The following is a 25,593-nucleotide window of genomic DNA, read 5'->3' as shown; positions in this document are numbered from 1 at the left end:
GAAGTCCGAATAAAACTGGTCAGTTACCCTTCGTCTGGCAATTTGCTAGAAGTGAGTAGGGTGCTCCTAGTATTTTTTTCTGAAAAGCCCTATTCATTACGAGTAGAACAAGGTGCTACACATGATGGTAGCATCTAAATGCACCCAGGTCAAAAAGGTCATTTTTAAAAAAAATAACGTCTAGCATTTCTGATCTCGGCATGTCAAAAAACCGCCAGGTGAATTTTTCTAGGAAAATCTGAGACGGACGGGCAACAAAATGTCCCTTTTCTGATTGAGTTGGCGTGGCATGACCCAGATGCATTTACAAATATCAATTATGCATAAAAGAAAACAATGTATGGAGGCAGTTTGTGGCCATCTGCTGTTACACAAAGCATTATAGTGATGTGCTGCTTCTCATTTCCGGTTGTGATTGCTCACCTGCTTTTCTCCCTTTTTCAAACTGTTCTTGCTTGGCATGTCAAAAAAAAATAGAGGGGTCTGATCAGCATTACCAATCTGTCCAAGCTGGTACTGTTTGTTAGAACTGAGCCTAATGAAACTTTGAAAATGGCTGCCTGTATGGTTGATTTGAAATCGGGCAGTGACGTTTTTGTTCATCTTCTCTCCGCAGTCAGTCATGTTGCTGTTTGCGTACTCACCAGTCACATCTTTTGTTGGCAATTTTAAAACACGCATCACTATCCTCGAATATAAGACGCAGGCCATTTTTGTGAAGAAAAATTTGGTTTTAAAGTGTGTCTTAAATTTGAAGGGAAACAGTAAGTCTTTCTTTTTTTAAATGTTACCCAGTTTTTCTCCCCAATTTAGAATTGCCAGTTGTGTTATTATTAATCCCAGTTCACCGCTGCAACCTCCTGGGAAACGGGCTGACACACGCGTCCTCCGAAACATGCCCCTGCAAAGCCATCTTTTTTCGTACTGCAGATCCACAGTAAAGCCATCAGACCTATAGTGCCGGAGGACAACACAGATCTGAATGGCTCCACTGCAACAATCAATTTCTTAAAATGAAGAAGCTGGCTGCGGTCTGATTTGAAATGGACATACAGGTAACGCTTATTTAACACTAGAGACAGTTTCTTGAAAGCATCATGGTTTGTCTTTTTCTGCACTGTGACTATAAAACAACAGTTACCTACAGAGATATACAGACAAATAAGATACACAGCTTCTGATTATGGATTTAATTAATTACACATTCAGTAACACTTAATACAAAAATGAGCACTTTCTATAAACACCTTTTATCAGTTTAAAATTTATGAAAGACTTACTGAAACTGCAATCTTTGTCCAGGTATTTTGTAATGAAAAAAGTGTTATGTACTGGTTAATACTACAAACCCAATTCATATAGGACATACAGAAAGAAATGTGATTTGATTAAAAGAAAATTACATTATTCCAATCATTAGGGTGCTTTTTACCTTCTTACAAAAGCCATAAGTAAACCAGAAATGGTTACAATCTGGTATATTGGCATATGTAAGTTTTTGGAACATTTCAAGATGAAAGGCAAATTTAAGAGAAATGATAATTATATCATTAATTGAAAAGACAAAACACTGATACTTTTCTTTTTTCAATAAAAAATTTGCTCCAAAAGAATTGTACTTATTCGCTCAATTTCTTTGTTTAAAAGTCCTGGTAATTTTTTTTAGACAACCTTTTCAGTCATTTGCAGCTATCAAACAGAAGGAAGGGCTGAACAACAGTAAGATACTGTGACATAAACCAGGATGACCATGGAAACAATTCTAGATCGCCAGTTAATATCATCCTGCAAGTCATCCAATCAACACAGGCGATGAATATGGGTCAGCTACAACAAAGAATAGTTAGCAAAAAGGAAGGGGAGCCCATCAGAAAACAAATAATGTCACAGAACAGTGTCTTTTATAATACAGCATTATGTATACTTGTGATTGTAGATCATTATTTTGATGCTCATATTACATCATAGCATTCCTGTGGCGGTTCCCCCAGGGTGTGTTTCAAAGGCTGTCTTCTGCCATGTTCACTTAGCCGCTAAGGATCATTTGTATCTTGCTAGTCTTTTCACTTGTGCTGGTTTCTTCAAAAGAACCCTAAAAGACCAAATCCAGGTTTTCCTGAATTCCTTACCAACACCACCTCTCATCTTATTTATTATTATTGTGATGCAGAACATTCCTTAGCACTCTGTTACAAGTTCTTCCAAAAATGACAATCCTGCACCACCTGTAGCTGTTATTTGTATCCAATACAGGTGGAGATGTCCACGTCCTTAATCTTGTCTGGGCATGCAGTCACATTGGAGGCTTTCTTCAGTGTCTTCCTGCACAGTCTCATGCACTGAAACACTGGCGTTGAGAAGAGCTTGAGAGCAGTCTTCCTTTCACCTGGGCTCCATTACCCATAACTCTGATTTCACAATTTCCCCGCAGGGGCTTGGTCCTGTTGAGTGTTACCTCTTGCTGGACGTCCGCACTTGTTGTCTAACCCAGCCTGCTGGTGCTTTGGAGAAAACATTAAAGAAAAACAGAGAATTCATCAATTATTTGAATGTATTTAGAGGCATGAAATAACTAGAAATTGGGTTTTTTTCTCAACAAAAATCCCTGGTAGCATAATCTAACATGAAGTCAAATGGAAATGTAAAAAAGCGCATAGATATATTCAGATGTTAAAAACACTGGCACTGAAATGGTAAACGGACTGCACCTAAATTAACTAGTTTAAAGAAATGTGATAAATCACAAAGTGTACCAATTATAGAGACCATTGGCAAAGCATATATTCTGTATCATTAATATGGCAATAGTTTAAAGCAATGTGGTAATGATAGGGTTCTTTTTACAAGGTAACATTGGTAATGGAAATAACTGTGTCAGGAAATCAAAGAATACAGCTGTTTACCAAACATTAAAAAAAGTATATTGTCTCTATGGATCTGGAACTTTAAATGTCACACAACCTTGATTTTAGAAAGCTTACAGTAAGGTACAATGCATTTATGTTACTTACAGCGAGGATAACCAGGTGGTCGAGGATTGCTGGCACTGCTCCCAAAGGAAGAATGGAAGTTGTGAATAGTTTCTTGTAAAATCTGTCTTTCTCTGCCCTATAAAAATAAACATCACATTTATCATATATTTAGCCACAGACCCAGGAATGCCCAGATTGTTACTTCTTTTGAAGGCATTTATTAAATTAGTTATTACATTTTGTGATAAATGTTGATGCCCATGAAAGGGAAAGTAACCATCCATAACTTTAAAAACTCTCTATACACAAGCAGGATTTGTAGAGAATTTTAAAGCATTGGGGCATTACCTTAGTGAAATGCATTAAGTAGTTTTCTTATCTTGGAAGTTATTGCCAAGGTATCTATACTGACTGGCAAACGTATTTGGTATAAGTACAATTTAGTCACTATTTTGGTATGAGCTTTCTACTCAAGATCTTCTTGTTTAAAGAAATCTGATTCACTGGAATACATGAACTGCCCAACAGGTAACTCATCTAACAGCTGGACGAGTGTTTCAATCACTGTTTTTAATGATGAACAGTGTTTGATTGAACCAAGTGACTTCTTGCATACATCAAATTGCAAGTATTTGAGATTTAAGGCATACCTTTCCAGCATTTAACTCCGAGATGGCTGCTAAGATTTGTTGTCTAGGCCCATCTGTTTTTATACCCAGCTCCTTCAAATCCCCATCACTGAGTGTGAGGAATGCTTCCATGTCCACCTGCAGAAACAAATACTATACCCTATAACCAAGCCATTATAATATCTAATACTTTACAAAAATAAAATAAAAAAGGGTTGTTGAAAATATGTATATATAAGGAATCAAGTCTTTTGCATCCAATTTATAAGGACTGATGTAACTTGAAACAAGATGTAACCCAAACTGTTCCCTTCATGCAGAAAGAGCAGCGGAGAAGGTTATGAAACTGAATGATGGAGTTGGTAATGTTAGTTCCAGTTACATATGGATTACTACATGTTGGAGACTCAATGGCATCCGTTTTATAAAAAAAGTGTACATTATAATATAGGGTCTCAAAGGGATATAAACACTAAAGAGGTGAGGTTCTTGTCTGTGATACACACCAAAAAAAAAAAAAAATTTTGTGAGACTTCAGCGGCGATTTCATGATGTCATGCTATTGTTTAAACAGCAAAACGCCCCCACGTGATTTAAAAAAAAAAAAAACAGTTTTATTTAGACGGTTGTAAACTTATCAGTCCAGAAAAAAAAATTAAAGTACTGTGTATAAAAGTATGGAGTAGTGGTTAGGGCTCTGGACTCTTGACCGGAGGGTCGTGGGTTCAATCCCAGGTGGGGGACACTGCTGCTGTACCCTTGAGCAAGGTACTTTACCTAGATTGCTACAGTAAAAACCCAACTGTATAAATGGGTAACTGTATGTAAAAATAATGTGATATCTTGTAACAGTTGCAAGTCGTCCTGGAAAAGGGCATCTGCTAAGAAATTAATAATAACACTGATACTGCAAGTAGTACTGGGAAATAGGTTTCAAGTTGTGAGGTTATTTGGATTCCTATTGCAAAATTTAGTTTGGAGATTGTAAAGAAACTGGACTTTCAACTAAATGTTTTCTTAAAAAAAAAAAAATACACATAGAAAACATAACTATAAATAATATATTAAAACAGGCATCAGAGATACTAATGACAGCAGCTTTACTATATCACAGTTAGAACTGGGATAGTTCTGATTACTTGATTTAAGTAGAAATATCCAGTACTTTTTTTTTTTTTTTTTTTATATCTACACTAACAATATGTTACACTAGTTCAAGTTCTACATTATTTTCTGCAACATCTATGTATCTGGTAATAACAACTCGCTGCTGAGTGAAGCCCTAAATCAGATCTACATTAACAATTAGGACCAGTGAATGAACCTGCACTTACCAAAATGAGGCCTCCACAGAAAACAGAACAGATTGTTGAGGAGACTGCAGAAAGACAGCACAGAAGAAAGCAGAGGAAGAACTAGAGCACAAAGAAACATAACTGCTTCGCTGATCTGAGCCAACAAAGCAAATGTGAATCTTTTCTATTTGCATTTTCACACTAGCCAATGCAAAAAAACACCATTTAAGGAAGTTAAAGTTGGCAATTTTAATGACTCACTAAAAAAATGGAAGTAAAAGGAAAGAGACTAAAACAAAATGCATGCGTTTGGGTATTTGAAAAGAACAGAAAGTCCACAGCATAGTCCTCTGATGCAATCAGTCTTACCTCTTGCTCTTCAAATATTGGCTGGTATTTCTCCAGAGAAAGCTTCTTTAGGATCCCAGAGAGTTCATCTGTAGCAAAAACACACAGTTGGATAACATCAAATGATCATATGGTTGACAAGAGTAAAATGTATTGCATAAAAGACATGAGTCTTGGCTGAACTGTAATATCTATATTTGTGTAGAAATGTAAAACAACTTTTAAAAACTTGCATTACATTCAAGCCTCCCCTAATCCTGCTTTGTTAGGGCTCTAGGTTCCCACAAACTATTTCATAACTCATATTTTCTCCCTAGGATTAGTCTATTTGCTGTTCGGTGGATTGCATTTTTTGTAGTGTTCTAGGTGCAGTCTTACAAGTGGATTATACAACCACATTATAACACCCTTGATGTGTCACACAACCTCTCAAGTAGATGGCACTTCCTGACCAATTTAAACGTTTTGAAATGGTTATTTCTTTCTTGAAATTAAGTGCAAAAGTGTGTTTGTTTACTGCTACTTGTTATTTAACTTTTTGCTTTAAAAATACATGTTTTATGACAGTATCATCCTGGAAAATGAAGGGTACAAACACAGTATAATGTTGGCTATGTACCTAATACACGTTACCTACTGGAAATATAGAGTACAACACAATGTAAAATAGTGTTTAAATTGTACCCAGTGAGAATCACATGGTCCAAGGCTATGTTTAAAAGCCTTTCCACCTCTGAACAAAATTACTGCCATCTGGAATCAGCTCATTTTTCAGTACTGCTAAGGACATCTAAAATAACAGTGAAGGAACTAGAGCCAGTAATCATTGAGGAATGCTCCTGCATCGCTACACAACAATTTAAACACATAACCCAATTCAAGGCTTCAATGAACCTTTTTCAGAAAGGCACCTAGTGACATTTTCAAGCATGTCCGTTTTGTTAATCCTGGTTAAGGTTACTCAGGGCCTGAATGGTTACCCTAAAAGCCAGTATTTAGTGCTGCATTACCTTCGTCGGTGATGGTGCCACTGCTTGAGCCTCCGCTGCTCTTGGAGCGTCGATTGGAGGAGGAGGAGGATAAGGAGGACTCTGCCTGGGGGCCTTTAGGAGTGGGGGAGGCTGAAGGGGTCAGCGTGGGAGAGGTGCTCTTGGACGTGGAGGAGGTCCCAGACTGAGGCCTCTTTCTGTTGTCCGATTTCTATAAAATGAAGGACATATAGTTTCCGGTAAGGGACTGGCCGGTGAGTGGCAACAGGTGAAGGAAACGGGAGTAGAGCACATGAGAGAGGGTGTACGGGTTGTTTGTTAATCAGGCTCTTAGAAAAAGAAAAACGCCAATCAATGGACGCCAATTATGTGTGGTATTTACTTGCGAGACCAACAATGATTGGTACGTATAGGGTTTGTTGCATCTTATTTTTAGCAGTATGTCTCTGCGAGCGTACATGAATTTTGTTTTAATCCCACGATATCGCGATATGGAAATTATCGATATCATATCAAAATATCGACATTGGTGCCCACCCCTAGTTATAACAATACCTGAGAGACGCATTGGATGCATTGGAATTTGCTGTGCTCTATCTTATCAAATCACTTGAAATAGCTTTTATAACTTTTTCGGGATTTTGGACAGTTTCGGGCAATTCCAATCTATCTTATTTATTTATATTTACATTTTTGTAAAATACCAGTTAGACTAACATATTTAATGTCAATCACAGGAAATAAAGACCATCCAAAATTTTCATCAAATACAGCCCCCCGAAGCAGGTCATATTTTCAAAATGTAATTACTCCTCATAGTGAAAGTGAAAACAGACTTTGGACGAGTTTACTGTATCCTATATTGTACACAGACACATGGGCATTCAGCTCAAATATGTATCTCATTATAAGGTTGTACACACCAGAAATTCAGAAATGTTTTTCTCAACCAGGGACGGGCATGTCAAACTTTCTAGGGGGGCATGGTGAGCATTCTAATAATACAGTAATTATAGTAATAATAAAAAAATATAAATCATTTTCTTAATGTACACAAACTCACAATTAAAAAAAATAATGTATGGTTTTATTTTACCTCTGATACTGGTACTTATTTATTCTGGAATAACAGACTATTTATTAAAAAACTGAAGTGCAGCTGGAGAAATGTGTGCTTTTAAACGTTTGCAGCGATTTCAGTAATATTTTCTTTGGAGAAACTAGTGTTAAGAACATTTTTTAAAGAAACAGTGAAGTTCATAGGATGATCCATTTTACAAACGGTCCCTGGGTATGTGTGTTTTATTTTGTGTTGATGTTTGAATGTTGGAAGTAGGTGTGGTGTTCTATGAAAGGGATGACATCTGTACCCAGGATAAGAGGTACTGGAAATCTGGCAAATAATTCACTGCGATTGCTTGATTTCTGAGGTGCGATTTACAAATCTTGCTGTTGTGGCAGGGTGGGGTTTGATTCAAAAAAGGTTGAGAACCCCTCGGCTAATCTCCAAACGGTGCGTGTAAAAATGCTATTATTTTGTGTGTGTCTAATAAAACATGTGCACACGGTAGTCAGTCATTTATTAATGTAAGAAATAGCACACAGAATGTTGTGGCAATATTTGAATGCCAGGTTAGTTCTATTGCGGTGAGCAGGTAAGTCTTGATTCCTACACTCTTTAGTTTGCAGATGAACATCCACTCTTGCAGCTACTTTTGAAAAAAGTTAAAAAAAAATGACAACATATTTTTCAGCTCAGCCTGCTGGATGTGGGGCGCTCTGGTATGAGCAAAAAAGTGAAAAACAGCACAAAAACATTTTGAAAGCAGCGTGTAAGGTTCATAATTTAAAAATGATACTAGCTGTTTAAAAGGTTTTCCCCTTTGTATTCTGTATCCCCCAGTTGTAGTAGTTATTCTTATTTCTGGATACCTCTATAGCCACAGTCTAGTACATATTTTATTAAATACCAGTAATGTGGACAAAAAAATCATGTTTTCTATGAAAGAAGTAATAAAACCAACTACATTGCGGTTCTAATAAGATGCAGCAGGTGGCAGCCTGAACAGATTTCTATAGAATATGCATCACAGACAAGAAATGCACAAATAATACATTCAAATATATGGAAATATGTACTGCTGCATTTCATAATTTATGAAACTTAACTTGAGAAAGAAACTCTCTTCCCCCCGCCCCCCACCAAAAAAAAAGGGAAACAAGTTTTCACTTGATTCTTAAGCATAGCATATTTTGAAAAAAAATATGTGGGTTGTTCAGCAGAACACTTTCAATACAAATACACATGCAGCCAACCTAGGCTTTTACATTGTGGTCTATTTTAACATGTAATGCTGCTCTTTAACTCTGTGTTGATCTCTATATTAATCACATTCATTTACTCGACTAAACAAAATAACAGCGATATGAGGTCCACAATTAAGATCCAGACCCTGGTAAGTTCACTATAATAGCCTCCCTTATCTATATTGAGAATTCCACCTCATCCCCCCTACTCTATGTTCTGTTCCAGGTGATACCTTTTCACTGTGACAGCTGCTGCCCACTAAGCTGTGGGTACCATGCAGGCTGGGCAAGCTGATATCTGGAACTGTGGGTGTCTGGCTGTCCAAGGTGGGAGCTTTCTGTTCCGACAAACCAGCTGCCTTCTTTCTTTGGGCTGCAATCTGTGATAGGACACTATCAGCACTGCCACCTGGGAAAGAGTGAGACAGCAGCACTATTACAGAGCATATGCTCTCTGCACAAAGGCAGCAAACACCTATACAGAAGTTCACAACTCAGCTAAAAATGCACCAAATTATAAAAACTATATACAGCTACAGTGCGGTGTACAAAACTGAATATCTACAGACAAATTCTAAGTTTGGCCATATATTCCAAACTCATCAAATTATTTCTCATGATAAAATCAATAAATCCATGCTAAAAATATTACTACATGCTACGATTTTCTATTACAATGCAGTGTTGCAAAGAGATTTGTTTTATTTTTGTTTTTTACAGGTTTTAGGTGTTGTACTGGTACATGTATGGTTTACAGTACAAGTAAGCTTCATGCCAATAGTGTCTAGAGTATAAAAATCCACCTTCCAACGTGATGCTTTATACTCGCTTGACAGTCAGCGGAGAGCTTCTTACTTGGCATCTTTCATGTTATTCACTGATTTTAAAATACTATAATGAAATACCTGATCGATTATGTGGATCACCTCCATGCCTGTTAATGCCAGCTATACCATTGGAACCTCCTGAAGAGTGAGGGGAGTAGTTGAAATTGCCAGAGTTTGAAGGAGAGGATGGACTTCTGACAATACTCGGAAACTTAATTGGCCTGGCCACAACACGGCTAACAGACGTCTGCGATAAAAAGTGCACAAACCTCAACTTTGGAAACAGACTTTTTCTTTTTTTAAATAACATACTTTTTATGTTTCAAGTAACAGTGCAAGGTTTAAATTTAAGAACACAAAGAATTATAAGGGGCAATAACAAAACCTTTAAAAAATGTAGATATATTTATTTCACTTTGTTTTTACTTCAGTGAATCTTTGAGGTTAGAAAGTTCTCAGCACATTCTCTTCCAGTGTTAGAGTAAATAGGACCCATCTTATTAAAGTATTTGCTCTTCTGGACAGTCTTCACCTGCTTACTCCTTTGAAGAAATAGCAAAACTGAAACTCAAAGGGGAAAGGGCAGACAAGATAATCCAATGGTCGCAAGGGGGTGTCAGAATCCACTGTTTATAACAAACATGTTACAAATGGACATTTACATTTGCGCTAAACTTGACACCAGTGTGATTTTTTTGTGAAGTTGTGCAGGCATTATCCTCACCTGCTTTGTAAGTACCATCAGTGCCTAACTATCTCATTACAACTACCAGTAATCATCTGTTTTTGGTCATTAACCAGAGGTGCCCCCCAAACACACACATCACTGTTATATTCCACTGAGTTATTAAAAAGCATGAGGACCCAAATATTATTGGAGTAATATTTATATTAATATATAATCTCATCTTTATCCAATCATTTTTTTTAATAAACTAATTGTTTATTAAAATAGACTCCAGTTCTTTGGAGCTGTTGTTTTTCAATAACACAGGCAATATATCATCCACCTCATTATACACAGCAGGATTGAGCCTGTGAGTTTATTCTGTGCCCTCACATAACTCTTGTCCCTATGCTGTACTAGGTGATGCATCATTTAATCCCATTAATAACGTCCTTGAATCCCATTAATAACAACACTTTTAATAAAACCCTGCTTACTATGTCAGAGTTTCCGCTGCTGTTGAAGTTGCCTTTACCAGGTCTCTGTGGCATGGAGTGCCTTGTTTGTTCGCTCTTGCATTCTTTGTTGATCCGCGACCGGTCAGAGTCCCACAGTTCGAAGTTTGAGAGAGGAAGGAATGGAGGAATCACAGCTTTCAGCTTGTCGTTGGGGAGTCGGGTGGAGGGAGCACCGTTTCTGAGCTGGAAGCGTTAATGAGATAGCACTTTTACCACAAAATATACTGACATTATTAATATTTTGGAAGTCAGCCTGGCTTTGATTAAACTAATGCCTGGGTATTTCTTATTAGACGCTATAATACATTTTGTAGATGTAATCTATGAATACATATTTTTTACCTGTTGGTGGGTTTGTATAATACCAACAAAACGTGTTTATTTAAAGAGACTTGTATGCTGGGCAGTGTTTGATGCTTTATCTTAAAAAAAGGAAGCTTTAGTAACATAACACCACATATTATTTCTTATACACATTTGGACAAACCAACATCCTCTTCTACCGCAACATGTAGCTTAATTCAGTTTTTATTTTTTCTCATGTGGAGACATACCATAGTTGTTATTAGGGTATCATCCTTTTCTGTGCTAGTACTGCCAAGTCCTGAAAAAAAGAAAGACAATAGTTCAACTCAATGGTCCCGGGGTAAAACTGTAATATTCTGCCGTTTTTGAAAATCCATCCCTTTGCCTTCTCAATTTCATATGATCATATTGTCAGTGGTCACGCAAGGCTGTACTGCATACTTGCTAACTCCACAGGATTACCCTGGGTACCAAATTTTCATGTGTCCTTTATCAGAAGCAACACACATGCTCAACACACACTGCTTCAAGAAGGATTTTGCTAACAAATGTTGTAACTAACATTTACTGTAGATTTAGTGTTATACTAGGTACTAAGTGTATAATCTTGTTGATGTGTTATACTAGGTACTAAGTGTATAATCTTGTTGATGTGTTATACTAGGTACTAAGTGTATAATCTTGTTGATGTGTTATACTAGGTACTAAGTGTATAATCTTGTTGATGTGTTATACTAGGTACTAAGTGTATAATCTTGTTGATGCAATTGTATTTGTTGGTTTTAACTTTAGTTATCAGAAAGTGGGGTAAGACTTTTAAAAGGTCAGGTACCATAATTAAATGACTTTGTAAAAACAAAGTAGGTCTGATACTTCCAACAAGATTTAAATCAAAACTGTCTGAAAAACGAACTAGGAGGAGTCTTAAAGTCCCAGTGAACATTGATTTTAACCTTGTAGCGTTATGACTAAACACACTACACATTTACTTGTCCAGCAAACAGTGAAAAAAAATATTGTAGCCATGAATTATCAATAGCGTCCGCCTGCTTTAAAAAATGTAAGTAAGAATATAAAAAGCAGCAATAGTATTTTTCTTTATTGCCTACCGCTATCTTTGCTTTTCACTGCCCAGGCTGTGGTCATGTCAGCAGTTCCTAAGAGTGGAGGCAGCACTATCGGTCCATTGTTCCCACTGTTCTTCTGGTCTGCCTTCATTGTAGAATCTAGGGACACATCAGTATCATCTGGAAACGGTGCCAGACGACTAGTGGAGAAGCCGTGCCTCAGTGTCCTAGTCAGCTTGAGCTTCCGGAACCTATTGGACATTCTGTTCCACCAGGACTGCAGAATCAGATCAAGTTAGAGCTTTGAAAAATTCTGGAACTATTCCTCACTAATATAAAAGCACAGATCACTGAAACCAGTTAATGACTAAGGTATCTGAATTATTTAGTGGAAAATAAAACAGAAGGTAACAAGGGTCCACCATGGGTGGTAATATTATGCTCATGTATGAATCTTCCAAACAACCAAAACTGTTTTTTTCGTTGATAAATAAAATATGCAGATTGCAGTTTGGCGTAGAATTTGATACATCTGGCTCTGTATTTAATAAAGGGTTCAAGTCTAAGTGAATGGGCTGCTGTGTATTTTTATTTATAATTCATTTTTCCAAAAGAACATTGAACCTCATTTGCCCAAGACCCCTGTTGGTTGAGGCTGACACCCTACTGAAGGACAACTTGAAAGATTCTTTGAGCTTGCCCTTTTTAGATCTCCACAAATGGTTTCTTACCTTTAGCCCCCCTTTATCATCCGGAGGCACAGGTATGTTTAAAGACAGCCTGCTTTTTGAGCGTGGTAGTGATGACTTGGATTTCTGCTTGCCCTTGTCTTTGTCTACTTGCATACACACAGAGGCCAGCAACCTCACAAGTTCTGTATCTATGTAAACAAAAAACAACATATCATTAAATGAAAATACTTAAACCTAACAGTTAAGATCATACTTACAACAATATATGGTTTATTCTGTATGAACACCTGTGTACTGTAAATGAACAATAAATAAAGAAATGTACAATCAGTCTTGTCTCACAGTCAACAATTAATAAATCTAAATGCTCAAAAAATCGAAATAAAACTAACAAAACCTCTTATTCCAATGGACAGTATGTGGGCAGAAAATGTAAGGATCGCATTCATAAAGGGTGTTTAACAGACGTTTAACTTTAGACGTGGCTAAGAGTTACACGCATAGAGGCTCTCGAGTGATGCATCCAGTAAAGGCGCACCACGTGGAGTGCAGGATGCGCTCCATAGTCTGGACGTCTTAAGTTCGATTCCAGGCTATTCCTTTGCCGACTGAGGACGGGAGCTTCCAGGGGGCGGCGCTCAACTGGCCAAGCGCCCCCAGGGGGAGGGAGGGCTAGGTCAGCCAGGGTGTCCTCCGCTCACTGCGCACCAGTGACCCCTGTAGTCTGGCCGGGCGCCTGCGGGCTTGCCTGTAAGCTGCCCGAGAGCTGCGTTGTCCTCCGACGTTGTAGCTCTTGGGTGGCTGCATGGTGAGTCCGCAGGGCGAAAAAAAGCGGTCGGCTGACGGCACACGCTTCGGAGGACAACGTGTTCGTCTTCGCTCTCCCGAGTCAGCACAGGGGTGGTAGCTGTGAGCTGAGCATAATAAAACAACTGGCCATTCCAAATTGGGAGAAAATAATAAAAAAATAATTGGCAACGACTAAATTTATATATTAAAAAAAAAGAGTTACACGCATACAAAATTGGAGTTAAGCTAATAGGCTAAAAGGGCTTTCAATGGAACTTCAACCAGTATTTTAAAACACCCTTTTAGAAGAACATGTCTGAATGTGATACAGGCACTGCTTAGCTATGTGCTTTCAGATACAAGTGGCTATGCTTGCACACCAATGCTGTTCCAATCAGCACATTTTACATTTTGGGACATTTTTAGGACCCTTTTTTTGTGTGTGCGGGGGGTTAGGGTCGATGGTCAACACAAACAAGTTGGATTCACGTTTGATTAAAGCACTCGTAGCAAACTACAACAAAGGAAATGGCTGCAGAACAGTAGCAAAGAAATGTGGAATACCAAAATCCACAATCAGAGGAATAATCAAGAAGTACCACAGAAAAAAAATTACTGAAACGCATGAAAGAAGTGGATATCCAAAGAAAATGATGGGTACAGCAGGTAGGAGAATCGTCCAAGCAGCTAAAATCGAAGATTTATAGCCAAGGACTTAAAGAAAGATTTAAAAGCACCAGACACAATAGTACATGAAAGAACTGTCCAAAGGCACCTGAACACAGAACAGTTGTATACACTTAGACCTCACTGCAAACCAGCTTTAAAGAAAATTCATAAAACAAACCCTCTAAAATTTGCCAAGAAATATGAACAGGAATCTGAAGCATTCTTCAACAGATTTTTCTGGACCAGTGAGAATAAAATGCTACTTTTCCCCAAAAATGGACCACAGTATGTTTGGAGAAAAAAAAGGGAAGCCTTCAATGAAGAAAGACTTGTACAGCAGTTAGCAGTTCAGGGACTGGAGACATTCATGTGATTGAAGATCGAATGAATGCAGTTGTGTACAACACATTCTGCAAAGTACGTCAACAGCCCAAAGCATACGGTGAAGTCAACTGTGGAATTCTTGAAGAAAACAAGACAAAAGTTCTGTAATGGCCTTTGCAATCACCAGAACTCAATCCAATAGAAACGCTTTGGACTGATCTGAAAAAAAGCTGTAGCCAAGCATTGTGTATCCAATCTGTCTGAGCTGAAAGAATTATGCACGACTGAATGGGCCCAGATTTCAGCAACAAGACCGGTTAAGAATTATTATAAATGTCTGAAAGCCATAATAAAAGCAAAAGGCCACACAAAATACTAAAGCAAGGATGCCAACACTTGTCCTGAACGAATACTTTCGATGAAATAAGTTTGATTTTTTATAGAGATTTGTTAAAATTAACAAGCCCTAGTCTTGTTTAATAAATTATATTGTACTGCATTTTAGTTAGCCCTATCTAAAATTTAGAACAGACTTAAGCGCATGCAGAGATAAACATGCTTTATGAATAAGCGATTAAAAATAACCACAGGCACAGCTAAAAATTGTACACGCGTCTAAGAGATCCTAAAATGCTTTATGAATATTGCCCTTAATTTTTTTAATTTTTTTTTTTTTTTTTAATACAGAAATGTTTTTTTCATATCTATATCCTCAACAAAAAAATAAGGCAATCATAAAATGAATATAGGTTCCATTAAAGCTAATTAGTAAAATATACTGCTGGATTTTGTTTAAGTTAATACACTGTGTTTTTTTCATTAGAACAGTGGCAAATGGTAAGTGAGACCACAAGGTAAAACTAAGTTAAGTACACAAACATCTCAGCTAATGACTTCTTTAGTCTATTAAGCTCCGAACATGAAGTGATCTACAAAAAAATTATGTACAAACTGGAGACAACTAATCAAATTCATCTTTCAAGGGGAAACAATAACTTATCACAGAATAATGCACAGATATATATGCACAGAAAAGCTGTGACCACTTCTGCCCTGGGATAATCCACTCAGCTCTGAATACTTTTTAAATTTTTCATTTACCTGGATCATTAAGCAGCATAACTAGATCAAATGCCGTGTATCCATTTTTGGCCCGAAGATTGACATCAGCACCTTGATTTAACAAATACTTAACAACGTCTTTATTCCTAAAAGAAATAGGATTAAAAACATAATTAGAGACCATTAGCTTAATTAAACCAAATAACAAAACCTACTTACCCCTTGGTGCTGAAAATATTTTTTTGTTTTGTTTTTAAATGTAGTAGTTGCCAATTATTTTTATTATTTTCTCCCCAATTTGGTATAGCCAATTATTTTTAGGCTCAGCTCACCGCTACCGCCCCTGCGCTGACTTGGGAGGGCAAAGACGAACACACGCTGTCTTCCGAAGCGTGTGCCGTCAGCCGACCGCTTCTTTTACACACTGCAGGCCCACCTCAGAGCTACAGCGTCGGAGGACAACGCAGCTCTGGGCAGCTTATAGGCAAGCCCGCAGACTACAGGGGTTGCTGGTGCACATTGAGCCAAGGACACCCTGGCCGACCTACTGGTTTTATACAGTTACAATATTGTAGTGAAAAAATGTGTGGCAAGTGATATGTGGGAAAAATCCAAACACCAAGGTGATCCCTACATTGAAAAAAGGTTGGGAACCACTGCTCTATAGAAAAACAAGAAACAGTTCCTTAGCTTTACCTTGCTCCATTGCTTCGAAATAGAGCCCTCAGTGATAATATTTATAATAGTAGTGAATAAACTAAGATAAACATTTGTAGGACCTTTATCTTAACATTTGGTTACAGCGGAGCTATAACTGGTAATTTCAATAAAAATGTTGGTTACCATGGTTTTGTTGCATGTTGAAAATGATAAAGGGGTTTCGCTAAATGTCTGTTTGTTTCTTTTTAAAAGCATAATGGTCTATTTCACCCATTCTCTTCTTGAATTGAAAAATAAAAAATCGAAAAAAACCCGTAAATTATTTCTAAAACAAACGTTGATATTAATCGTTGATTTGGCAAAAAAATAAAAATCGAATAGTAGCAAGCCTACGTATAAGTAATGCTAGGCATCATATTTAGATTTCCCCCAGATAAAAGTTACTGTAGTAAACATACCATGGTAATAACATAGTATTTTAAGTCCCAGCGGGGCACAGCCAATCATGTTGTTTTAAAAGAATTATGTTTTTTGTCTTAACAGATTCGAAGTGAAATAGAAATGTTAAGCCTAGCCTATAACTTGTGTTAATTATAAATGGATAATTATTATTTCTGGAAGGTTTGGAGCCTGTGCTTAGAAGATTTTGAACATTCTGCTACCCTGCATAGCAACACCTAGATACTCAAAATAGCAACTGATTTGCCGAGTGGCACATCTGGTGAAGGCGCTGCGTGCGGAGTGCAGGATGTGCCCTATAGGCTGGACGTTGCCGTTTTGAGTCCGCAGCTCACCGCGCACCAGCGACCCCTGTAGTCTGGCCGGGTGCCTGCGGGCTTGCCTGTAAGTTGCCCAGAGCTGCGTTGTCCTCCGACGCTGTAACTCCGAAGCGGCTGCACGGTGGGCGTGCAGTGTGTAAAGGAAGCGGTCGGCTGACGGCACACACTTCTGAGGACAGCGTGTGTTCGTCTTCGCCCTCCCGAGTCAGCGCAGGGTTGGTAGCAGTGAGCTGAGCCTAAAAATAATTGGCTATTCCAAACTGGGTAGAAAATAATAAGTGTATAATTAAAAAGTACCCGTGATATGTAGCTTGCATCAGTGCTGTCCACCCGTGAACACTGTCCTGCTTGTCAATGTCAGCATTTCCATCCACAAGCAATTGAACAACATCCAGCTGCCCATTCACTGCAGCGATCATCAGGGGAGAGGCGCCATCAGGATTAGCAATGTTCACCTGGCCAGGATCTTCATCTAAGATCTCCTTAACTAACTGGCAGTTTCCTGGAGAGTGAATACAGCAATGAGACAGGCATAATTATTCAGTAAAAAATCAAATTAAGAACTTGCATATGCCCTGTGAAAAAAAGTAATAACACATTTTGAATGCTTGGATAGTCTTCCAAGAAATTTGTATAACAAACTCCCATGCAAAGCTTCATACAATTCAGAGGAAAACAATTTCCAAGAAATATTCTTAATAAGCATAACAAAGCACAAGCCAAAAATCATCTAGATATCAAAAAAAATATATATGTTACTCTACCTACATATATATGCAGGGTTCACACTGCACTGATTTTCATTTAGAGGTAGAGTGTAACCCTCTTTGTATATAAACTAGGGGTACAAAACCAAAATTTAGGGTACACACATTTTATGTTATATCTTGGTGATGGCTGAAACTAAATTCTCAAACATTTACCAAATTAAGTTAAGATTTAAACATGTCACTAGTTTCTCTCTTTGGTGAATTAATTGCTTAGTCAGGTTTACTGGTACTCTTTCTGTTGCTGATGCGTACAAAAAAAAACGTGCTGCTATTTGTTTGGCTTTATTGCACAGTCAATTCCTGACAATATACTTCAGTATTTCCAAATAACTGGAAACTACATTTCACTAAACAAGTTTGGGATACTGGTTCCTGCCAAATCGTTTGTGAAAGTAATAAATCACTGATGCAAAGGCAGCAGACTTCTTACTTCACTGACGGTGAATCAACTGAAATAAATTGATCCCGAGAACCTTTTAAGAATCATAAACACGACAACAACAAACTATTTCAACTGGCATTCATAACAATTCTTAAGTGCTCGGAATTCATTCCACATTAGGGATAACAGGTATATTTAAACAGACAGATTAACTCTTTAGACCGACAGTGTTAAAAACAAAAATAAGGTAAATGCTATGGGATTTACCAAGTTTCAGAGCATGAAAGACATCTGGCCTCCTCTTCTCTTCTCCTGAAATAGACAATTAAACACAAAACAGTCTTTAACTATTTTTCATTTGAAAGATCCCTAGTGGTGGTCATTCATTTTTATACGGATTCTTTTTTATAATTATTTTATACTTTATTCTGAACCTGCTGTAAGCGACTGATAAGTTTACAAGGTAGACCAGCCAATAGGGCGTTACAGTAGTCCAGACGGGATGAAACAAACGCAATTAAAATTTCTACGTCAGATTCTGCAAGATACAAACGGACTTGAGATATATTCTGCAAATGATAATAAGCAGACTTCACTACATTAACACGTGTTAACTTCACAGTCTGTTTCCCCCAACCATGGGGTAATTTCTTCTGGGAAGAGACTCTTTCTGGGTGCTAGGCAACAGGTAAAGACACACTTCAAATATGTGAACCCTTTACAACCAGAGTGCAAAGTCCCATATTGACATATTTTTAATAAAACTGTTAACACTAATCCATCTGCATTTTAAAAATAAATTTAAGATTTACAGGATGCATTAAAAAAGGGTGGGGGGTGGGGGGGGGGGGGGGCAGTAAAACATATCTCTCAACCTGGAAGTACTGTACATCAGGATTTCTATGTAGAATCTACATTTTAAACAATACCAGCTGAGGTTTATTGCTGTATTGAATGTATTTACTTGCTAATGTGGACAGGATTGTTAACACCCAGCTGAGTTAACAATTGCATATTCACTCTCTGAATAGGATGATTCATTTGCACAAGACATTAGACACATAATTCTACAGCTTCAACAAAATGGATGAAAAAGCTATTTTCTGTATAATAAAATGACAAAACTAGAACATTAGTTCAGTAAAATAAATGCATTTCTTCATTCATTTTTCAAATGACATACAACACCTTAGAGCATCTTGGAAGCTTACTTTTGGGCCTTACCTGTTTCAATCGCTTGTTACTTAACAGATAACAGCTTTGTAAATTTAGAGTTACTGCACCTATACTGTAATCCAGGGCTGGAGATTGTATTTTCCTGAGGTATGGGGTTACAATTCATTATAAAATACATAGCTGTTTAACAAACGGCTCTTTTATTTCTGCAGTAAGTTTAGTGATTTCCAAAGTTAGACAATAATATGGAGATTCATTTGTACATTCTTTATAAATGGCATATTCAAGCAGCAGCATCTGGTTACTAGAGGATATTTGAATAAGTAAAAACAGCTCCAGAAACCTACTCATGTTTAAGGAGGCGGACAAAACTTTAGTAACAAAACAGATGTGTTGTGCTTGAACTGAACCATGGCACTACACTACATGATATGAGTTGAATGTGTGCCATTGCAGCATATTAAATGAATGGCTCTAAGATCCAATTGGCTAAAACATTAAATAAAATCTGCATCTTCCTCTTCCAAGTAAGTTTCTGTCACAATACCAGGCAGGACAGCAGCTATGACTGACTTTGACAGAGAGCTGATAGCATGTGTCTGTGATACGGAAGCACCTGTTACCAGCTCTCTCAAAGTCTGTCATATTTGCTGTCCTAAAAACAATTAATAAATCTATTAGTCAATTGTCCACAAGAAGTTGGAGGTACAGTAGTTATTTAGAAATCTTCATGTATCCCTGTAGAAAAATGTAAACACCTTGCAAGTCAAATCAGTGCCATTGTTGGTCTACACATTACTGATAGTGTCAATATGCAACCTGGCCTCAAAGACAATCAAAGAAAAACATATACTACCTGACTGTGGGCGGATAGTGGTTATGGCATCCAGGTAATTTGTCATCTCCTTTTGTTTATAGTTCAGTGCAATCTCAAATGAGGTTTTAGCCAGCACATTTTTGTTGTCTGGGTCTGCTCCTCGTTCCACTAGCTGCTGTGCCACACTTACTTTCCCATTAAGTGTTACCAGCATAAGTGGGCTCCATCCTGTTGTTTTGATGCAGTAATTTGGATCCGCACCCCACTCCAGCAACAACCTCACGACGGCTTCATGCCCGTGCTGTGCTCCAGTCATCAGGGCAGTGATGTCTGGGAATTCTCCTTTGGTATTGTTATTGTTGTTATTCCCCATGTTAACATCCAAATGATCGTAATCGTCGACAAAGGCTCCACTCTCCATTAACAGTTTCACAACACTGACGTGACCACCCCTTGATGCCATTGTAAGGACGCTGGCCCCGATTCTATTTCTGGCATTTATTTCAGCACCATTTTCCAACAACATGTGGGCAACATTCAAATGGCCAAATCTAAATGGAAAAGGGAAAATACCATTAACATACATTGCTCACAATAGAAGTAAAACATAAGAATTAAAAACAAAATGCAACACACACACACTACGAACACTAGAAATGACACAATGCATCTACTATGAACACTAGAAATGACACAATGTGCGTGTCCAGTGACCACTGAGAAGTGTTCTTTATGTACTGGTAATGCAGGTTATGTTTATTAACCTTTTTCACAGAACTGACACCTGGTGGGAGTGTAACAATTTAAGTCTTTTTTCCATTCATATGACCCAGACAGTCCGGGAATTGGCATCTGTGTCTGTGTGGCAGGAATTAACAAACCCAGACGTAATATGCGGTTTTTAAGTGAAACGCATAACACCAACCTTCCTATAATATTTTCTTTGCCATACATTAGTTGCTTAAACAATTTCCACTATAGTATTAGATCTGTACTGTTTAGTACTGATCTGTACATTCTACTTTGTCCCCACCATTTGAATAACGAACATATCCACGTAATGTAAGCAATCCCAGTGAGGGGTTGCAGTCACGTGACCCCAGCAGGTTACATACTGGCGGTCAAAACAACGGTTGCGGCTAATGCAAAAACGGTATCTTCCACTGCAAAATGTAATGTATTTGCAACCACAGAGCATACTTCTTACTTCCAGTCAAGGGAATTGGAAAGATATAAATTTATGATATGCCAGATACTAGGAATTTGTGATCCCTACTGTGCACCACCGGTGATCCAGAATTATATACAGTATTTCTATGTTGTTTGTATATTTATTTATTTATTTAGTTAGTTACATTTCTATAGCGCCCTTAGCCAAGGCGCTTTACAAGTTTAAACAAAGCGATACAACCAGGAAAATGGATGAAAAGAATTTAAGTTTATAGGGCTAGGGTGGGGAGACAGAATAGTTGCTTGAATGAAAGCAGAGGGCCAAAGGCTAGGTCAGGGTCAGGAAAGCAGGGTCATAACAGGAGATCAGAGGCCAGAAGTAGCAGTAGGATGGGTTAGGGAGAAGAGATGCGTTTTGAGGGAGGAGCAGAAACTACGCAGTGTGGGTGTTTTCTGATAAGTGGGAGTCAATTCCAATGAAGGGGAGCAAGGGAAAAGGAACGGAAATGGGATTGGGCACAGGGTGAGGGTGGGACAGAGAGGAACAATAGTGACTGGGAGCGTAAGGGACGTGAGGGAATATAGTAGGTAATCAATGCAGCCAGATAAGGTGGGGCAAGATCATGAAGAGATTTATACACAAGGCTAAGGAATTTGAACAGACAACGATAATAAACAGGGAGCCAGTGAAGCTGAAGGAGGAGAGGGGAAGTATGAACGGAGTGGGGGAGGTTAAATATGATACGGGCAGAGGCGTTTTGAATTTGTTGTAATGGTGTAAAAGCGTAAGAGGGAAGGCCAAGGAGGATGGAATTACAATAGTCAAGACGGGTGAAGATGAGAGTGGACTAGGAGTTTAGTAGCAGAAAGGGAAATGGAGGGGCGTATTTTGCGGATGTTAAATAGATGGAAACGGCAGGTGCGTGTTATGGCCGAGATATGATCAGAGAGGGAGAGGGTGGAGTCGAAGATGACGCCGAGGTTATGAGCAGAGGGGGATGGAATGAGGGACAAGGGAGGGAATGAGATAGTAGGACAGGGTGGGGGTGAGGAGCGGGAAGGGAAGAAATGGATTAATGGATTGATGAGGAGGTATTGGCACGCCATCCAAAATTGGATAGCAGCCAAGCAAGCTGATATACGGGCAGCAAAGTCAGGGGTAAAGGAGGGGAACGAAAAGAAAATCTGGGTGTCGTCAGCAAAAAAATGATGGGGGAAGTTAAAGGAGGAAATAAGAGCTTCAAGGGGTGAGGTGTATCAGGAGAATTGCAAGGGTCCCAGGACAGAGCCCTGAGGGACTCCGACAGTCAGAGGGGAGGGGGTAGGGGGTAGGGGGTAGGGGGTGGGGGGGAAGTGAGGCTGTTGAAAGCAACAGCAGAGGTGCGTGCAGATATGTATATGACATATTTGGTATAAGAATATCATAATTCTGTACAGTGATAAAAAAAAAATTGTTTTACGAAGCGTCAGTAACTAGAATCAGTAGATTTCCTGTAAAATCAGTTTCAGCGAGTAACAGCTAAATGGTTAAGCTAAGGAGACTGAACTAAAAGGACTATGCTGTGCAAAAAGGGGCACAGCGTGAACAACATATAAGGTACGTGCATAATGATTTCTGTTCTGTTTTCAAATTGCCTAAAATTACAGGTAGATGGATGCTGTTTGCAAGTATTGTGCTTTTAAATAGATTATAAATTGTGATGTTTCTGTGATTTCATATTAGTTAAGTAAAATACTAAATGTAGCATAATGCATTCTGTTACCTGTAAAGGCATATTTTATGTAAGGACTGGGAATCACCAACCTGCTTAATTGTGTTAAACTGTATTACAGTATAATGAAGTTTTGGTAGACCATGGGTGACTGAGAAATATGTCCGGGTTTGGTCAGTGGAAAAGGTGGCAACCCTACATAGGACTCGGGTATATCGATATGTTAAGTGAGGTGTGCAATTGTAATTTCTATACATCTAAATCTGAGTAAGTACATATTAAATCCCTATAAAACATTCATTTAAAAAGGGCACAGAAATTGCACTCAGGTAGTGGACATTTTTCCAACTTCCTCACCTCAAGTTGAAAATGAACATTGGGCTTGGTAAACAATAATAACAGGAATAATAATAAAACACACACAATGTTATTAGAAAGGTGGGAAATGTAATATTAAGAAAACGTAGATTGCTTTTCATTTCAGGCAAATGGTCACTTATTTTTGCTTGCTTACAATAAAACCTAATTCATTATCAAAACGGTGTGCATTCCTACCAAATCACACCTTATGTCGGCGTTTACATATCCAACAGCCAAAAATGTATATTTAAAAACATTTAAGTTAGACACGAACTTCTTAAACGTGCACGCATCTATCCTTCAGAACTGTTGCAATAAGTCATTGAAAATGTAGGATGCACTGACATCAAACAATATTCAGTACAAAACGTGCTTAAGAAACAGTTTACATTACAAAACTGATGATACACACCTTGCTGCTTGCATAAGCGGGGTCCAACCATAGTGATTCCGGCTGTCCACCGAAGCTCCTTTCCTTAGCAGGAACCGAACTAGATTATCGTGTCCACTAGCAGCTGCGAACTGGAGCGCTGTGTTTCCTTCTTCATCTGTGCAATCAACCGGGACAAGCGAAGCTGACCTGGGGCCCGAGCTGTCTGCGTTGCACTCGGAGACCACATCGGAACGGAGCCTTCCCGGTGTCGCGGTTTCAGCTGCACCTGGTTCTAGGATTCGTCTGGCACACTCGTAATCACCCTCATCACATGCTCGGAATAAAAGTTGCGAATTTGCTGGAATTCCGTAATCCATTTCACGTGTTTCTCAATATTAATGATACTGTGCTTCTCTGGAATCCTGTGAGTTCCTAAAACTGGTTCCCTGCAGTTCCTGATGTCTACCGCTGGCAGCTGTTGAACAGACATTGCCTTTATTTACTCTCCAGGATGAAAGGTGGCAGAACCTGATATGACACTGAGACAAACAGAACAAAAATCACAGCAGCTCCAATTAGACTAGTATTGATTTAGCGACTGCTCGGTTACCGGAAATCAGCGCATTCATTCACATACTGATTTACAAAAGGGGTAACCAATAGCAAACATCGACCGTAGTGTCAACACAAAACGCTTTGAAACCATCACAACTAGAAACCAATGGTTTGTGAAAATCTTTCGGGCTAGCCAATCAGATAACATGGGAAGTTACAGGAGAAACCGAGATATCCACCTAAAACAAAGCACTAGTTTGGCGCTTGTGAGTTGACAAAACTAGGGTTTTGATACACGTACATCCGGATTTTCAGGGGTTTAAAAAAAAAAAAAAAATCATTATATATATATATATATATATATATATATATATATATATATATATATATATATATTACAAAATAGAACCAAACAAATGCTGGCGAAAAAACCCCACAATTTCAACACATGTAGAAATATTTGTGTTAAACACACACTAAATAATGTAACATTTTGAGACTCATAACTTGTCGATGTTGGGGTTTTCTTCGAGACCTTGGGCAAAACTTCAAATGTTTAATAGAGCATTTTCCCCAGAGCTATTTTTCATATCGCACCGTGACGGAAGTGCCCATTGATAAATAAGCAGAGTTGAGTAGGTCTCTCGTGAACTGTGAGTCGTTTATAAATATTATTCGTCTCGCTCCTAAAAAACAACCAGAATGTATTTTAATGAAATATTCCCAAATCTCTGCGAAAAGCCTTTAAACAGAAACTGAATATTTGATTAAACCCCTGGTAATGTAGGTTTTCTTTCTGCTGCTGTTTGAATTACATGTTTGTTTTGTACACTTCCGTGTTTTAAAGTGAAAATACACTGCCGTAAATGGCTAGATGGAGATGAACATCCGAGAACCCCTTTGCAATTCACCCAAAACAAAATCCACGGTTTTGTTTATTGTAAATATTTTACTGTGATCAAATCATCTTGTGGGCATTTGAAGTGAATAACTGTACGACCATACAAAATATATGAAATCATTCAAATTCAGCTTTGAACAATAGTTTGTTGTTCTGTTTAAGTTAAAAAGTAAAACCACATTTTCATACCTGCCAAGTCTCCCGACTGGACTCTGACACAGAGGAGTGATCTCCTGTCTCCCGAGGAGACTCAAGAAACTACTGAGAATTTGTACTGCATTATCTTAAGTATATTTTCTCTAAGTGCCGCTTTACAGGGGGAAAAAAAAAAAAAAAGTAGTTTATATCTAGCACATCTTTTTACCAGGCCTAATGGTATTAACTAGTGATCTCATAGTAAATATAAACACCAGAACCAAAAGACATCAGTTTGTTTCCTTTACAATATGTTTTGGTGCATATTTTGTTTGTATTCAG

The 25,593-nt window shown here is 38.2% G+C and overlaps 1 protein-coding gene across 3 annotated transcripts; it reads right to left on the bottom strand.

Moving 5' to 3' along the window:
• Positions 1–1,175: 1,175 nt before the first annotated feature.
• On the bottom strand, positions 1,176–25,380 carry LOC117435312 (ankyrin repeat and SAM domain-containing protein 6-like). 3 transcript variants are annotated; one of them, XM_034058371.3, is made up of 17 exons: positions 25,306–25,380; positions 23,700–24,199; positions 20,085–20,596; positions 18,320–18,364; positions 17,198–17,402; positions 15,501–15,607; positions 12,657–12,805; positions 11,968–12,202; positions 11,107–11,156; positions 10,532–10,735; positions 9,446–9,614; positions 8,774–8,949; positions 6,255–6,444; positions 5,266–5,333; positions 3,623–3,739; positions 3,012–3,108; positions 1,176–2,501 (listed from the first exon to the last, which is right to left on the bottom strand). In XM_034058371.3, exons 2-17 carry the CDS (start codon positions 24,035–24,037, stop codon positions 2,452–2,454), a joined length of 2,712 nt encoding a protein of 903 aa, XP_033914262.2. In that variant the 5' UTR covers positions 24,038–24,199; positions 25,306–25,380; the 3' UTR covers positions 1,176–2,451. The 3 variants fall into 3 exon arrangements, 2 of the variants coding, with proteins under 2 accessions (XP_033914262.2, XP_058870717.1); XM_059014734.1 differs by lacking the exon at positions 25,306–25,380 and having other exon boundaries at positions 23,700–24,336; XR_004549160.3 differs by lacking the exons at positions 1,176–2,501; positions 25,306–25,380 and adding an exon at positions 4,936–4,979 and having other exon boundaries at positions 23,700–24,338.
• Positions 25,381–25,593: the final 213 nt, after the last annotated feature.

Source organism: Acipenser ruthenus, chromosome 3, assembly GCF_902713425.1.
Source record: "Acipenser ruthenus chromosome 3, fAciRut3.2 maternal haplotype, whole genome shotgun sequence".
In the NCBI taxonomy this organism is placed as follows: Eukaryota; Metazoa; Chordata; class Actinopteri; order Acipenseriformes; family Acipenseridae; genus Acipenser; species Acipenser ruthenus.
The sequence above is the reverse complement of the archived record's forward strand: the minus strand, read 5'-3'. Positions and strand labels throughout refer to the sequence as shown.